The following is a 15,816-nucleotide window of genomic DNA, read 5'->3' as shown; positions in this document are numbered from 1 at the left end:
AACTAATTATTTAAATTATTATTATAATATGATGTTTATATCCCAATATAATTCTTCTTGATTTCGAATCTGATTTAAATTAAAAAATATTACCTTTTTCAATTAAAATTTATTTAATTAAAAAGTGGAAATTAAAAATCTCAGTTGAGAGAGAGAAGATATTATATAAATTACAAAAAAGACTATTATTTCTGATTTTATGTAATAATGCTGCTAAATTTGATTTTAATTCACTTTAATTCACAACTTCATAAAAATATATTACACTTTTCAGGCATTGAATTAATAAATAATATTTATAAAACCATGAAATTTGAAATATTTTTGTTTTTGCAATGCAAAATATTATTTTTCGCATTTACTTGGACTTTCTTTTTCAATTATGGAACGCCGTAATGTACCTTGGCGCTTTTTGTAGGAGGGGAGCCCCACCACGGGGCCGCAACCCCCCGCGCTTCCTGCGACAGAAGAGCTGATGGTGGCAAGACAGGGAACACCCCGACCGCCACCCGTTCGACGTTCCAAATCACGATGTCTGCAACCTCCCCCGCTCTCACTGCTACCGCCACCCCCGGCGGACAACACCACGACGGACCCAGAGGTACGTTTACGCGGCCCTCTTCCCGCGGAACCTCTTCCTATCGACGAAGGTCCCGCTCGTTTACGTCGCCAGAATTGCCGCAGACTTCCACGGGAAATTCTGCAAGGCATTTCGATAGGGTTGTCACCCTAGCTCGCGCATCATTTTTTTCTCGTTTTATTAACATAACTTTTACGCTTATTAAATATGTTTTTTTTTCTACGAGTAATTTTACTTCTGATGTAATTTTATATAAATATTTGTATAAATACGCGCAGTCACATTAGTATGTTTTTATGAAGCAATATATTATACAGAATTTTTGTTCGCTTTAGTGACTCCCGCTGCGATCAATTTCTCAATAGAAGCTGTACATATGGACGTGCGATGTCAGCGAATTTTCTTGCTTTTTCCGCGCTTTCCGTGTTCCGTCTGCTTCCACCAGAAGCGGACTTTCCGGCCAGATACACCTGCACCCTCAAAATTCACGTCAAATTCACGCCGACAATTTACAAGAATCGCAATTTAGAGCGGAAGAAGCTTTATGCGCTTTTACTCACTATAATTTTAACGTATAATTCATTTTACAGAAAGAAGAAGCTTTCCGTTTAACATGAAAATTTCGAATACAATTACTAGTATTATATTACTTAGCAACTGCCTAGTTGTTGCTTCATGATTATTGACCGATCTGCCAATATCTCATTAAAGATATTATCAAGTTCGACAAGTGCATCCGCGCAAGTACGAGGTCTGTTAAAAAAATATTTAAACTTTTATTTTTATAATTTTTTCGAACGCACCTGTAACTTATTCAGCCTTGTCGCCTTCAAAGTATTCCTTCTCGATTGATACACCATTTCCAACGTTTTTTCCACTTCTGAAAGCAGTTCTGTTACGGCATTTTTTCGGGATCCGTTTGCGATCGTGTCCAATCTTCGGACTTTCAATGTGGATTTCAGTTTTAAAAAAAGAAAAAATCCGCAAGGGCCAGGTCGTGAGAGTAGGGAGATTGATGGAAAGCACAATCATCTTTGCTTTGATGCAAAAATGACAAATTAGCAGCGATGCGTGCGTGTTGTGATGAAAGAACCTTGAATTATCTTTCTACAGTCCTTTTTCTGACATTTTCTGGACCTGGTAAGCTTTATTTTTCTAAACGAAATCCACATGAAAGGATTTGACACTTGAAGACATCAAGGAAAATTCGCAGGACTTACGCGTGATCCCAAAAAACTCGTACCATACACGTACAGGACTGCTTCCAGAAGCGACGTTGAGGATGATGTATCAACCAAGAAGAAATATATTTCGAAGGTGACAAGGCTGAATAAGCAAAATTATAGGTACGCCCGAAAAAAATTACAAAAAGAAAGTTCGGATATTTTTTGAACAGATCTCGTATATTACACCTAATTTATATCAGGTTTTATTAAAGTGATTTGAATTAAATAGATTGTTTGAATAAAGTTCTTTTCTGAAAATTCTATAAAATGCTCACCCTAACACCTTTTCCAGCACTTGATACACGTCGGCTATTTCATTTAGAAGCAAGAGATTCAAATCAATTCCCACAATAGAATATCCGTGGGCTAAATTATGGTGACCCACGATTTATTTGATGGCTCGTCAAATTTATTCATTGAATGATATGCGGGCTTTGCCCGATCTGTTCTTTATTGCGCAGAATGCAATAAACCCTTTTCACATTCAGGACTTAGGGCGTTGGCGTGAGGCCCTGGACGAGATCATAATGCTTGTTCTCGAAAGACGTAGTTGGTTAGTGTGTTGTGAGTTCGGTTGTGTTAGTATCTGAAACAGGCAAAGAAGACACACATGCAATTAGTTGTGTTTGTACACGAAATTTTGGCTCAATGTTAACGTACATAGGCTGCGCAAAAAACAGAGATTAAAGAAGAATGAAAAAATGCACTTTTGGAATGTATCTTGATTGTAATAAAGTGAGATATTTATTATATTCAAAGGCACAAGCGATAAATTTTTGTTTACAGTGCAAAATAAAGTGCTAAATTTCAAAGACTAAGTTTTATTTTATAAGTTAATTATCAAAATCTTTTAAGAAAATAATCTTATTGAAGAATAAGCAGTTGTTTCTACGAAAAATTTCTTTATGTAAAAAATGCGCTATTGATTTTTCTCGTAAAGTTCTCTGTTATGCATACTTGGCATACCAACGCATACGAACTTTACGAAATGCTATCGCTAACTCCAGATTTAAATTAATTTTAAAAATGTATTTTAAAATGTAAAAATGACTTTTGGAGTGAAAGTACAAGTATATAAAAAGATGGTGTAAAATACGACAATTTTTATTATATCTAAATAGTAGTATTTGTCGCAATTTTTGTCAGATGTGATAACTACTGTAACTAATTTTCTAACTTACCGCATTGAATTGAGGTCAGATCGAAGTGGAATTAAGAGTTAATGAGCTCATTTTTCTGCATTTAATGCGAATTCCATGATGACTGCCTATAAATTCACGTGACAGTGGGTTCCAATTGTCTCGATGGAGATCGGAAAATATATAGAATTCGATGCTTGGGCTCTACCACAATTGCCCCCTTTATCTTAACTAAAGGGCTCTAACGACTGACTGCAGTGTGCCAACAATTAACGAGACCACCAATTTCGAAAATTGATGTCGATGTACTTGTGCACTTTACAGTCGTTACAACCCTACCACCAAGTTCACAAACACACCACTCAATGTAAGTGAGGGTGATAAAATGGCTACTAGATCGCTCGTAAAGCTACTTGTCCCGTTCAGGCAAAGTTCTTTGAAATTGCTCCGAAACCGAAAAAGTTCCAAGCTATTGCTTCGTATGCATACGTGAGCTCTCTTGGCAGTCCTGACGATCAAGGATCAATGTAGATCAAGAGAGAATGGTGAATACCAGAATTTTCTAGAGATTTATCGAAATAAAATACCTTGAAACTTTTGCCTAAAAATTTATTATTACCAAAGAAAACTTAGATGTGCACGTTTAATAAAAAACGTACTACATTTTATAAAAGTCCTTCGAAATAACTACGTAAAATGTTCTAATCTAAATACAATAGCATATATGTTCATATGAACAAATAAACAATCGAATTTTGCTATGACAGTAACGTTTGCAACACATCGTTAATAAAAGTATTGAAGTTCGGTAGTGCAATCGACTCGAAGTTGATAAAACCGTAATCAATTTCGCGTTATTATCAAAAATAGACGGTGAAAACTGTGTGTTCGGTATTGCCATAACTCTTCGCGATACCGCGAATGAAAGAGAAAAGTACAGAATGAGAATAAACTCGACGGCCCAGGATAAAGTTCAAGCAGTTTCGCGAGTTAGGAAATTTTCGGAAAGAGAAGAAGCAACTACGAAGAAAAGAAATGTATCAAAGTCATGCATCCCTTACCTAAAAATATAACTCATCGCATGAGAGAGAGAGATGGCTCGTTGAAAGCAGAGATACTTATATCTTTCGGTATATAAAAAAGGTTGAGATTGATATTTTTATATCCGCAAGTTTTACGATCCTACCTAGGTCTCCCTTTGTTATCCTTCGGTTGCATTACAGAGAGGAAACTACGTAACTCAATAAAATATGGAAACAGATATATCTTTCTGTGATTTTGACTGGGAAAGTAATACGAGTGGAAATATGGGTACGTATATATTTCCGATATAAGAAAAGATTAAATCTTGTATATAGGTATGCTCATACGTACAGGCGTAAGAAATATAAAATTTACACCGGGGAAAGATGTGTTGAAATGTGAAACTGTAAAATTTTATGAACAATTTTCCTTATCTCTCTTTGCGATAAGATTAAGTCTACAAATTATAATTTTTTAAGTAGTATCCTGTGTAAACAATAAAAAATATTAATTTATTTGTATAATTAATCTAATTTTAAAGATTGTCTGTTTATTGCATTGCTTATAATGTGATTACAATTTTGTCGTTTTATATGAGTAAAGAATTATGTTGCTCCTTTACTTATGTGTTCCATTAATATGTGTCAGAATATGATGAGCAATTACTGCGGTTCTCTGCGGTATTACGAATAAGAGCACATGCTTATTTGCTACCTTTGTAGGCTCTGTGACCTTTGAAGTTTATATCGAGTTAATTCAAGACCCGATTGTAGTACAGTGATGTAAGGCAACATCTAGGAAGCTTTTGACATTGCTGGATGGCCCAAAATTACCATGTTCATGTCACGTAATTATAGGGATAGCTTGTCCTGTAAAAAAAGAATCGCGTGGCTTATCGATTACGAATTTTTTTTTTACCCTTACATATATCTTATCTCCGATTTAGCCTAGGCTAGAATTGTAAGGAGAGAATAAAATATAGACGAACATGAAACCGTACCGGTGGAAAGTTGACTTACATATAAATGCTTAAATTTTCAAAAATGTTTTTTCAAAAAATTTAGAAAATGAAACAGAATAATAAAAATGTGAAAAACGTAAATTCTCTAGAAAAATAAAATAAAGTATATCAGCTATAACAAAAACGACAAATCAGTTAAAATAACAAGACAGATATTGAAATTGTCGTCCATTACGATAACGCACTAGAATCAAAACATAAAATAGATTTTATTTTATATTTATCTAAATAATCATAAAGAAGTATCAAAAACAATTGCCATATTCTCATAAAACAGTAGAGTTACACAACTGAAAATGTATCTCGCTTTAGATTGTATTAAATTATCTTTATGTGCCACGTAACGTCAACATTCTTTCGGTGAACAAACATTCCATCGACTCTGATCTAAAAAGAAGCTCTTCCACTCGTTGCGACGTCGTCGTTGTAGACCAAAGTGCCATCCAAAATCTACTTTTATCTCCTGGGGCAACCATCCCTTCACATTACTTCGTTTCCCCTAAGTTTTACCTCACGACCATCTCGATTGGCCACTTTTCTTTTCTTCCAATTTTCTTCCTGGTTTCTCGGATTCTTCCTGATGTGGATTTTGCTATGAGCGTTGAGGAGATATAAACTAACAGAGGATACTCCAAAAATGAGGAGAAATCAAAAAACACAAAATAGATCGAAATTCCGCAGATTACTTTATAAAGTAAATGCAAATTTGAATGACATTAAAAAATGCTAGATATTGCGTAATAAAGCAATATTTTAAAAGAATAATTAAAAACCGAATACCTTTCTTATGCGCATCTTGCAATTCATCGTAATAAAAATCCTATTCAATATTTCTGCATGTTAAAATTTTTATATTTATATTTAACGAATTAGATCTTTCGCGCATATTAATATAAATATAGAAATAATTTCTCAGAAGTATTCAGATAAATGTACATATCTATCAAAATAACATATGCTAAATACAAAAATATAAGAGCATCTACATCCTTGTAAGGAGATTACTTTGCATGCCTATGCCGGATGACAAGCGCTCTATGTCAACGTAACACAATATTCTTCTGACGTTCTCGTGACGTCGACGCATTACACGGAGCTGCGTCTCCGTGTCAGATAAGCCGAAATAGACTTAGTATCCATAGATCACATCTCTGTACTCTTGTCGCGCCTGTCTGTTCGCATTTCGGCGTGCCCTCCTGGTCGTCGCGATAAATCAAGCTTTAAACTCCCAGGCCTTATATACGTGCAATGAACGAAGTTCGACCCTGAGTAAGAGCCGCGGGACTATACTTGTTCCCCCCGCGAAGGCCGAGTCAGGAAGACGACCCGCCACCTTCAACAAATCTTCCGCGATCGTAGTGTCTTTTACGGGGGCTGGTCCCAGCATAGAGCAGGAAGAGACGGGCCTATAATTTTCAGCAGACCTGTCCTGAAGAACACACGTAGAGATACCGCACGTGTACCATAGATTCGTGGTACGATTTACATGGCAGATACGTCACGTGCACGTAAGTTACGCCATATAGCGTAGCGTTTCACTAAAGCTGGGCGACTTACCGCGCATAAATTAGTCCACCTCGAAACGCGAAGCGCAGTTAGGGTAGGATACATAGCCCAACGTGGCACCCGCACCAAATCCACCGTCTTTTACAAACGCTCCGATCGAGTTTAGCTCCTTGCGGAAAGCAGCTCGTTTACCCCTCGCGAAACACAGAGTATCAACCCTCATTAGCCTTCGTCTTCGTGCTCGCTTGTCTCTGTGTTCGCGAATAATTTATTTCGAAATTAACAGAAAAGTCTCCTCTCTCCAAAGTAGCTAATTCTTAGCTAATATTTATTTTAGTACCGTCTTTGTGCTCGCCTGTGTCTGCAGTCGCAAGTAATTTATTTCGAAATTAACAAGAGTCCTCCTCTCGAAGATAGCTAATGCTTGCCTAATATCTTTTCCAATACCGTACAATTTACATTTTTCTTCGATATATTAGATAAAGTAAATGTAATTATAAATATTACTTTAAAAAAGGCAAATTAAAGGTTATCGACATTTGAAGATGCAATTATGAAAACATATATTTGCACACACGATGTGTGCTTCATCTAATAAATATATCATATAAATAAATAAATAAATAAATAAATATATATATATATATTTCATTAATTGTGTGCGAAATTTGTACAAGGCATTCATAATCATTGTCTACACATTAAATTAATTAAGCAGTAGCTTGTATCACGTACTTACGATACAATCAAATAATCTTTGACAACCGTATCTAGCATAATAGATTAAACAGATCTCCTTTGGGGAATTGCAAATGCACAAAGCTTTGCGAATCCATTCGAAGCTCAATGAAGCTTCTACACCGTTCAGCTGTCCATCAATGTATGCTCTATACCTATTTGTTATCCGAAATTCAGTCCGGAGAAAGTCATATATTTATTTTGCCAGTACTGATGTAAAGTTAAATGACAAATTCGAAATGACTGATTACCTTGGTATACTTTTTTATATATATAATATATAATCTCTCAACAATCAAATTAACATCTTGAAAAAACATAAATATGTGTATCGGACATTTTTCGAGGAAACTCCTTAAGCCCTTACTTAAATCAACGTTTCTTTTGACTATATTATAGTATCATTACGTAAGATTAAAGCTGCAATGTCTTGAAAGGGTATGCATGTATTATGAATATTTTAAAAACACTTTTGTGCACTCGAGAGAGAACGCGCGTATCTTGAGCAGAAAGGTACGATAAAATGCGATGATAAAATGGCGCTGGTTTATGAAAGGTGGGTAAAAGCATCGCGAATACATGAAGGAAAGAATGAAAGAGAACTATGGCGTATTCCTTCGGTACATAAATTCTCTCACAGGGTCAACCGGCGGAGACTACGAAAGGGCGGCGCTATGTGAAAATTTAAGCATCCCCAGTTTACGCTGTTTACACGTGGATGTGTAGAGTTGACCGAGGAATATCTTTACGCGGTACGAGTAAATGAGCAAAGGAAAAGAGAGAAAGCTGGCGGCATCTTTCTTTTTTAATTTCGTGGCTGAGGAAATTTTGACATGACGGCCTGGCCAGAATTCTAACCCAGTGTATCGATTTATCGAAAAAGTATATTGGCCTTTATAGAAAATATAATAGATATTTGTGCAGTTTTATTAAAACCTAAAGTAATACTCTGCAGCAGAAGAATAATTTACATAAAACATCATTCTTTTGAGTGAGTGAAAGAGATAGAGAAGTGGGGAAAGAAAAACAAATTCATGATAAATAAAATTTAAAATAAAATAAAAACTTGTTGTTCTCCTGTACCTATATGATAACGTTTCTCGTCTGTAAAAATTAATATTGAAAAGATTTTCGTATTTCAAATTTGAGATATCTGACATTTCCATAAAATATTTATTAATCTGAGAAGATAAAGACCGTTAAAATGCATTATTTTACGATCTTTTCGTTGTGGTATGTTTAGTTCTATATGTTTTATTTATAATCGCATGTCCTTATTAACGGCCAGAAGGTCGCTGAGATATTACTTTGCTATCGAATCGATCCCCTCTTCATGGACCCTTCATTGTTTCGACCCCGGATAAGGTTACAGAAATAGATTGCTGGTATAAGCGTGAGAAGCTTAGAACCTGCTAGTCAATAGATTCACATATTTATCTTTCAATAACTATTCAATTTTTACATTATCTACATTATACGCTCTTCTAGAAAGATGATTCAATGTTCATATTGTTTGTTCGATATAACATGTGTGTAATAAGATATTTTATGAATTTTAAAGCATGTATCTGTGTAATTAGAAAACGTGAATTAATAAAAATATATTAATTATAAAACACACATACCTGATAACTTTTAGTTCTAAAATAAGACAGTTAAAATATATAATTAAAATGAGGTAAGTAATTATAAGTTTTAATGGAATAGTGAATATTATATCATTAAATAAGTGAAGCATTCCAAACATATTACATTATCTAAATAGCGCGCAATATATACGCTGAATTTGCATTAGAGATGTGGAGATGAGCATCGCTATAATGTAACTTACGGGTTGAAATTTGCAAGGATCCTAATTTACGCTTCACTATGTGTAAATTACACAACAGAGGCACAAGCTTACACTCTAATTAGGTCATTGTCAAATTATACGGTGTGGTATAACGTCGCGTGAACCAAATCAGATGACATCCTTCTTGGATTAAAAGAGCTTCGGCTAATCCAATTTTCAGAGATTATAAAGTAGACATTCTAAATATCGATTTTATCGATCCTAGTCTTATGAAGAAAGAATCTTTAACTACAATCTGATAGATATTTCTATTAGTAATCAAGAAGAGATATTTTATTGTTAAGTGATGCAAACGATAACAATACATTTTTTCTGTCACAAAAGAATTATGATTTTATTGAAAAAGAGTGATTGTACAAATATTTTAAACAAGTGATCATAGACTGCTCATTATAATTATATTATTTGGAGATCGCGGGGATCGATACAGCATAATAAAGTTATTATTAGAAGAATAGTCCTAGAGAAATTGAATTTTCGAATTGTTTTACCGGTAATATCTATTACATAATATTGCATTAATTACAAAAGTTGCGAAATTATAAAAGATAACACATTATTTTTCATGCAAATAATGATAATGCTAGAAAATAACGCGCGATTATAATATAATTAATATGTATACACGTGTATATTTATGCATACGTAAATGATAATGGTATATTATACACCTTATTTTAATAAAGTTTATTATATGCGCGAACTCTTGTGATAGAAATAAATAAACTAATAACGAGAAGCGTATGAGACTGCTCCCCGTAGTTGTTTCCAGAATTTTCCAGTGTTGTGAACAGAATACTAATTTTACAGACATACGGTCGTTGCACTTTTCTCTCATGGATCTCGCCGAAGCGTAAATGAAAATATAAAAGAAGAAAACATGCATAAAATATCATCTGTTTTTATGTATTTAAACTAAATACAATAATTTTTCCACAATGTGTGTACGATATCTTCTCTTTTTCAACTAAAATGAAAATTTCTTAGATGCATAAATCACCTTTCTCTTTAAATAGTCAACTACAGATTAAATTTATGTATATTTATGTAACATATTGTATATGTTATATAATTATGAAATAAATAGGCTTAATTAAAAGCGTTATTGTAGTTAAAGTGTGATTCGTACATGAATAAATATGATCTTTGGTGATAACACCGTTTTATCGTGATAATTGAGATTGCCTGTTTACATCAGCGTTCAGCGTTGTGGTTTCCCATGTACGGAAGGGTTTATTGAAGGGTTTCAACACAGAAATCGACCGCGGACGAACCGAGAATATCAAATTTATTCCACTACAATTTTCCATCAGTTGTATTAAACTAAAATGCCTTTCCATGGAGGAAACTATCAATTTTTAACAGCAGAGTTTATTACATATATATACATACATTATACATTATATTCAAGTTTTTAATATAAAAGAAGGAAGCTTTTCTATCGTCTGTGATAAAAATGCGTTGCATACACAAGAGAACTGACGTTCCCCATGTGTGAGGAAATTCATAAATCTTGCCGAGAGTAGCATGAACGTGTTCACCATTTATAGAATTTGACGCGGGGATCAAGCACTGTCAGCTTGCGGCTGTTCATCCGCAATACCTAAATACGTAATATCGCTCGATCTAGTATTCGGTGCCAATCCCGGTCTAGCATAACTCAATATTGGCCGGCTCACCGCCATTACGTGGTTCTACCATTCGAGTCTTCGCCCTCGATTATTCTCTAGGCCATCGCAATTTCGATTTTCTTGCCTCGATCGATCTCCTCTCCAGCAGGAAATACGGTCATCCTGTTAACTACCAGTCACGCTTGACGCTTGCCAGACGTCTCCATTCCACAATCGCGACAAAGATAAGAGCAGTTTTCCCTTCGGCAATTTTATCGCTATAACTTGGCTGTAATATGGAACGTGTAATTACACAAATACAATTTAACCTGACTCGTGCATTAAATAATATTGTTTGCAATATTATTTTAAACATCTTTCCTGTTTTTCTTAAATAATGTAATATTACTAAAATATTGATATTTACTCGAATCTTTATATGTATAATTGTTAATAGTAATGATTTTAATTTTTATGTAACGATGCTAATTGTTTAGTATGCTAATTGTTCATATAAACAATATGAAGGAAAATAAGCATAAAATATTTATAATATATAAAGTAGAAAAGCATAGTATAAATATAACTGTGCTATCTTGCTTATTATTAGAAACAGTTGATATTATATGTATGTTGATACAAATATCATCGATTCAAATTTTAGTAGCTTTATTGAAGCATAGAAAGTGAATCACACGAACATATATAGGTACAGTGAGCAAGGCGTAAACGAGAAATTACACAAATACATTCACAGTAAATGTAATTGGCCGAATAACCACTCTAGATGATGAATAACAGCTGGGGGAACGCGCTTAACGTTCCAAGAAATTACTATACATTTACCAAAGTGTCTAGTAGGTGAAGCAATAAATATGGAATGCAAATATCTCCTGCTGCAATCGTCGCAGTCTTACTTTACAGGAATTATTATAATATAACATATTCATTATTGTTTCTTGCTCTTATTTATTTTTGTTAAGAAAAAATTGAAAATAATAAAGAAAATCATATTTTATCACATGACAGTAAACTTGTAAATAATAATAAATAATTACATATAATTGCAAAATATTAGTGATAAAAGAGAATATTTATGATATAATTATAATCTGTATTTGTAAATTGTTTACGATTTATAATAAGGCAAGAATAATACATTGCGAACAATAATGGCTATCAGTTGAAATGCGTTTTCGCGGCTACACACTTTATCTATACATAATTTAATTCAATATGCAATTCTTATGAAAATATCGTAATATTAAACGCATTTTGCGTGAACATAAAATAAATATGACAAGATAAATTGATACTATCAAACTAAACATTAGATTTACAATGTATTAAAAAATATATTTCAAAATACAAAAAAATTGTTTTATAAAAGGAAGCTCCAAACATATCTATACAATTCAGTATAAATTAATTTATAATATTGCATCCGAAAATCTGTCATTAGGATAACGATTTGAGATTTGGTTGGCACTGACAAATAATAATCATAATCAGATTCACAAACGAGTTTGATATGAAAGATGGATTATGTATTTAAATGGTTATTTAAATAGTTTAAATAACGTATGCACATTAAATAACAACCTGAAATATGACAAAAGCTTTAGCGAACTGGAATCCTTTCCATTTTATCGTAGATTTACAAAGCCGTCGCAACAGGTAGAACAGTTTCTAAACACTTACGCAATGTTACGGGATTATATCTGGTTGCAACTATGAAAACTAGGTGACTAAGATATCACGGTTCATGGAATAATGGTCCATGAAGCGATAATGGGATTAGGTATCACACTAACACAGACGAGCAGCTATTAGTATTCATAGTTACAGAAAAATTATACTTTCTTTTAACCTTTATACCTTCTTTAACTCATTAATTATTATTAATAATATTATGCATTAGTAACGTCATAATAATAATATTAAATTATTAAATAATATTAAAGTCACAGTATTATTAATCCTTAGCTAAGTATTAACTTTGTAATTAAACGTTTATATTAAATTATTATTATATTATATTACCGTTTATGTTACAATTATTTTTTGGGATAAGATACTTTTCAGCAGAAATTGAATTTTATCGTGATATATTGTTATAGGTCTTTTAGATTTGAATTTTAGTTTACGTTACGAATATAAAAATCCGAGTGCTTATATTGTACTTCATAACCGATTATATTCAATAAAGTTTAGTTGAGAATGTGTTGATTGCTTAGTTACATGCACCATAATGTCCATAATGTCTTAACAAAGCAATATCTCTTATTACTACGTACATTATCATTTAAATTCGTTTTATTGTTAAGATTAAGTCGTTGTTTTATTTTTAATTAAATTGTTAATATTTCAAACTTTAGATTGTATAAACAATTATGTTATAATAACTCATGATCCCTTCATGTAACACGGAAAGAATATAAGCTTTTTAATAACTATTATGTTAATAAAATTACAAAAATTTAATATACAGAAAAAAAGAACTACACAGAGAGAGATATAAGATATAAGTTCTCTTTAATGGTTGAACAAAGTACTAACAAAGCACTATATCGATATTAATCAAGCACGATATTAATCAAAATTTATTTTGATAACCATATATATTTAATGTGTGCCAACAAATAGATTATTCCTGGATAAATAAATTACTAGCATTATATAGTTATAAAGGTCTCTCTGATTCAAATTAATTGGTTAATTTAGTAAGGTATTGTCGAAGTTACGAGATAGATATTAGTACATTATTAAGAGACTGGTTTACTTTTATTTAACTTTTATGACATAACTTAATAAAAACTCTTACCGTTAATTTGTCTTATAATGTAAAGATGCAAACTTTAATTTTATGCATACTATTTCCTGAAAATTCTTAAAATGCGATTAACTAGAAATAAAAAATTTTATTTCTTACGATTTCTTCGACTTTATTATATCATTTATATCTCATTTGTATTACATTCAATTATTTTTCGACTATAGCAATCAATCTTATTTTAATAAATCCGTTATCAATGCAAAAAGTGGAAACTGTGAAATGAGATTCGGAAGGAAGTCAATATGATAAAATAGATCTCTAGAAATTGTTCGTTCTTTTCCATTTGTTCATTCCACCACGTACTACGATAACGTAGAATTACATTCTTTTGTAAAAGGCAATGCGATCTGACGTACCCGTGAGACTACCAACGTCCTATCGCGCTGAAATTTTCATAGTCATTCCGTCGAATCGATATCGCTTTGCACAATTTCATTATAAATCCGATTGCGATTTCGTTGAAATGCAAGTATTGCAAAACTCAATCAGGTTGTAAAACTCACTCAAGGAGCAAAGAAATTTTCATCCATCATTTATATTATAATTCAAAATATCCATCCATCCAAAATATGTATACAAAATTTATGCATATAAACGGAACTATATTATCGCAGAAGATGGCTTTTTAATCGTATATGTTTATATATTATAATTTTACATTTGTATTCAAAGCTATCGAAATCATGAGTTAACATAAAAATGTTATAATGAGTAAAAAAAAATTACAGTTTAGTAAAATTTCCAATTTGAGATAATTCTAACAATACATAATTAATATCTGCTTACATTAATATGCATAGATACTATGTACCCATAAAGTTTTCAAAATATAATGTATTTCTTGCGGTATATTTTTTTAGACAGAATATTTGCTGTATATTATTCTTTAATGTTCTCTCAAAGTGTCGACATTTATCTGTGCAACACATAAATATTAAACAATATCACATTGTATCATGTATATTATATTATGGAATTTTTCTGTCATTATGTTTCGTCGCCATCGTTGCGGAACTTTATTATGAAACCGTGCATGTGCAAATTTATACTGGCGAACACGTTAAAGCTAATGGCAGGCAGTCGTGGCCTCTCATGTTATCCAATAGTCCACGGGTCCTGCAGGACGCATTCTCGTGTGCATCCGGAATGCAATTCTGACGATGAATGCAATAAGTGCGAGGAAAGTGCTATGTTTGGAAAACAGTGGAAGAATCCTCTAATGGAAATGGAACACAGCACTTTCTATGAATCCATGCGCGAAGCATGGATATAACCTATATTATATAACGCAGAGGAAATTTAGGACTGCAATAATCTGCACATTGAATTTAATATATACAACTTACAGCTTATTTTTGATTTTATCTACCTTGATTTTTCTACTGTATACGACATTCTTAACCATAATCTTCTTGACGATGAAAAATTTGACCACAAGAAAATTAAATTCCTAAATAATTCTTATATTTCATAGGATCTAATTAGATAATATACATCATATGTATAAATCTAATTTTATTGTTACTAATAGAAAATAATATGTAGAATGTTAATTAGATAAAAGCACATATTATACATTATTATTTTATTTAAAGTAGCAACAAAAGAAGACTATCAATGCGCATATACCTCTCAGATCATTTATTAATTTTATAATTTATGTAAATCTGTACGTGATCCATATTAATAAAACAAGATAATGTAACAGTAAAATAATTACATATCGATAATTATAATATTGTTAATGCATATTTTGCATTCACAATAAATTATTAAATTTAATAATCCAAAGATTAAATAACCGTTATAAATAAAATTATTACGCAGTATTTAAGAAAATTGAAAACGTATTCTGTAAGCGGAATATTTTCTGAGAATAACAATGTGCTTTTTAAACATATTTTTCTAAATATGAAACAGCTATAATGCAACTTTCTGCACTAATTCATTCCTTGTCTTAAAAAATACTTTATCGTCTTGTACGCATATTAATTTCACATTACTTACTAACGTTTCATCTCGTTTCAACAAATGCACTTTCACATAGATTTACTCAAGCACATTTTAATATAACACTTCAATTATAAAGCAATCTATACCCAGTTAGATATACGGAGAAAACCGTCAACCGCAAGAAAATCACAGTTCGTAAAGCATAAAGCTTTTCGTTCGCTGTCATTTAAAATGGATATAGGTCAAACCAATTGGAAAGCTGCCAGCTGTGTGCTTTGCAAAGTTGGGCTCGGCTTGCAAAGTGGACATTCCTTGTTGATGCATTGACAGTC

At 32.4% G+C, this 15,816-nt stretch overlaps 2 protein-coding genes and 1 long non-coding RNA gene across 12 annotated transcripts in view; 1 reads left to right on the top strand and 2 right to left on the bottom strand.

Annotated features, from left to right (window-relative positions):
- Positions 1 to 15,816, bottom strand: part of LOC139769304 (A-type potassium channel modulatory protein KCNIP1) — a 340,210-nt gene that overhangs the window by 35,674 nt on the left and 288,720 nt on the right. The window contains exon 1 of one of the 3 annotated variants that reach the window (XM_071700246.1): positions 402 to 711. The exons of the other annotated variants lie outside the window; for them this stretch is intronic. Coding sequence (XP_071556347.1) covers positions 402 to 711 — 310 coding nt within the window. Of the gene's footprint in view, positions 1 to 401; positions 712 to 15,816 lie in introns of those variants that run through there. 3 annotated transcript variants of the gene reach the window in all.
- Positions 1 to 15,816, top strand: part of LOC139769302 (uncharacterized) — a 132,998-nt gene that overhangs the window by 82,454 nt on the left and 34,728 nt on the right. For 5 of the 8 annotated variants that reach the window (XR_011717529.1, XR_011717525.1, XR_011717528.1 and 2 more), the window contains one exon: positions 419 to 3,543. The gene's annotated coding sequence lies outside the window, so the exon portion shown is untranslated. Of the gene's footprint in view, positions 1 to 418; positions 3,544 to 15,816 lie in introns of those variants that run through there. The other 3 variants (XR_011717526.1, XR_011717523.1, XR_011717524.1) reach the window with 2 other exon arrangements.
- LOC139769309 (uncharacterized) overlaps positions 965 to 15,816 on the bottom strand; it is a 54,519-nt gene continuing 39,667 nt past the window's right edge. Inside the window, exons 2-3 of the long non-coding RNA XR_011717530.1 lie at positions 2,082 to 2,392; positions 965 to 1,050 (exon numbers count right to left, since the gene is read on the bottom strand). This is a non-coding gene — a long non-coding RNA (uncharacterized lncRNA). The remainder of the gene's footprint in view (positions 1,051 to 2,081; positions 2,393 to 15,816) is intronic.

The sequence above is a fragment of the Temnothorax nylanderi genome, unplaced genomic scaffold (assembly GCF_030848795.1).
Source record: "Temnothorax nylanderi isolate EJ_2023f unplaced genomic scaffold, tnyl_v1.0 TNYL_tig0021_pilon, whole genome shotgun sequence".
Classification (NCBI taxonomy): Eukaryota; Metazoa; Arthropoda; class Insecta; order Hymenoptera; family Formicidae; genus Temnothorax; species Temnothorax nylanderi.
The sequence above is the reverse complement of the archived record's forward strand: the minus strand, read 5'-3'. Positions and strand labels throughout refer to the sequence as shown.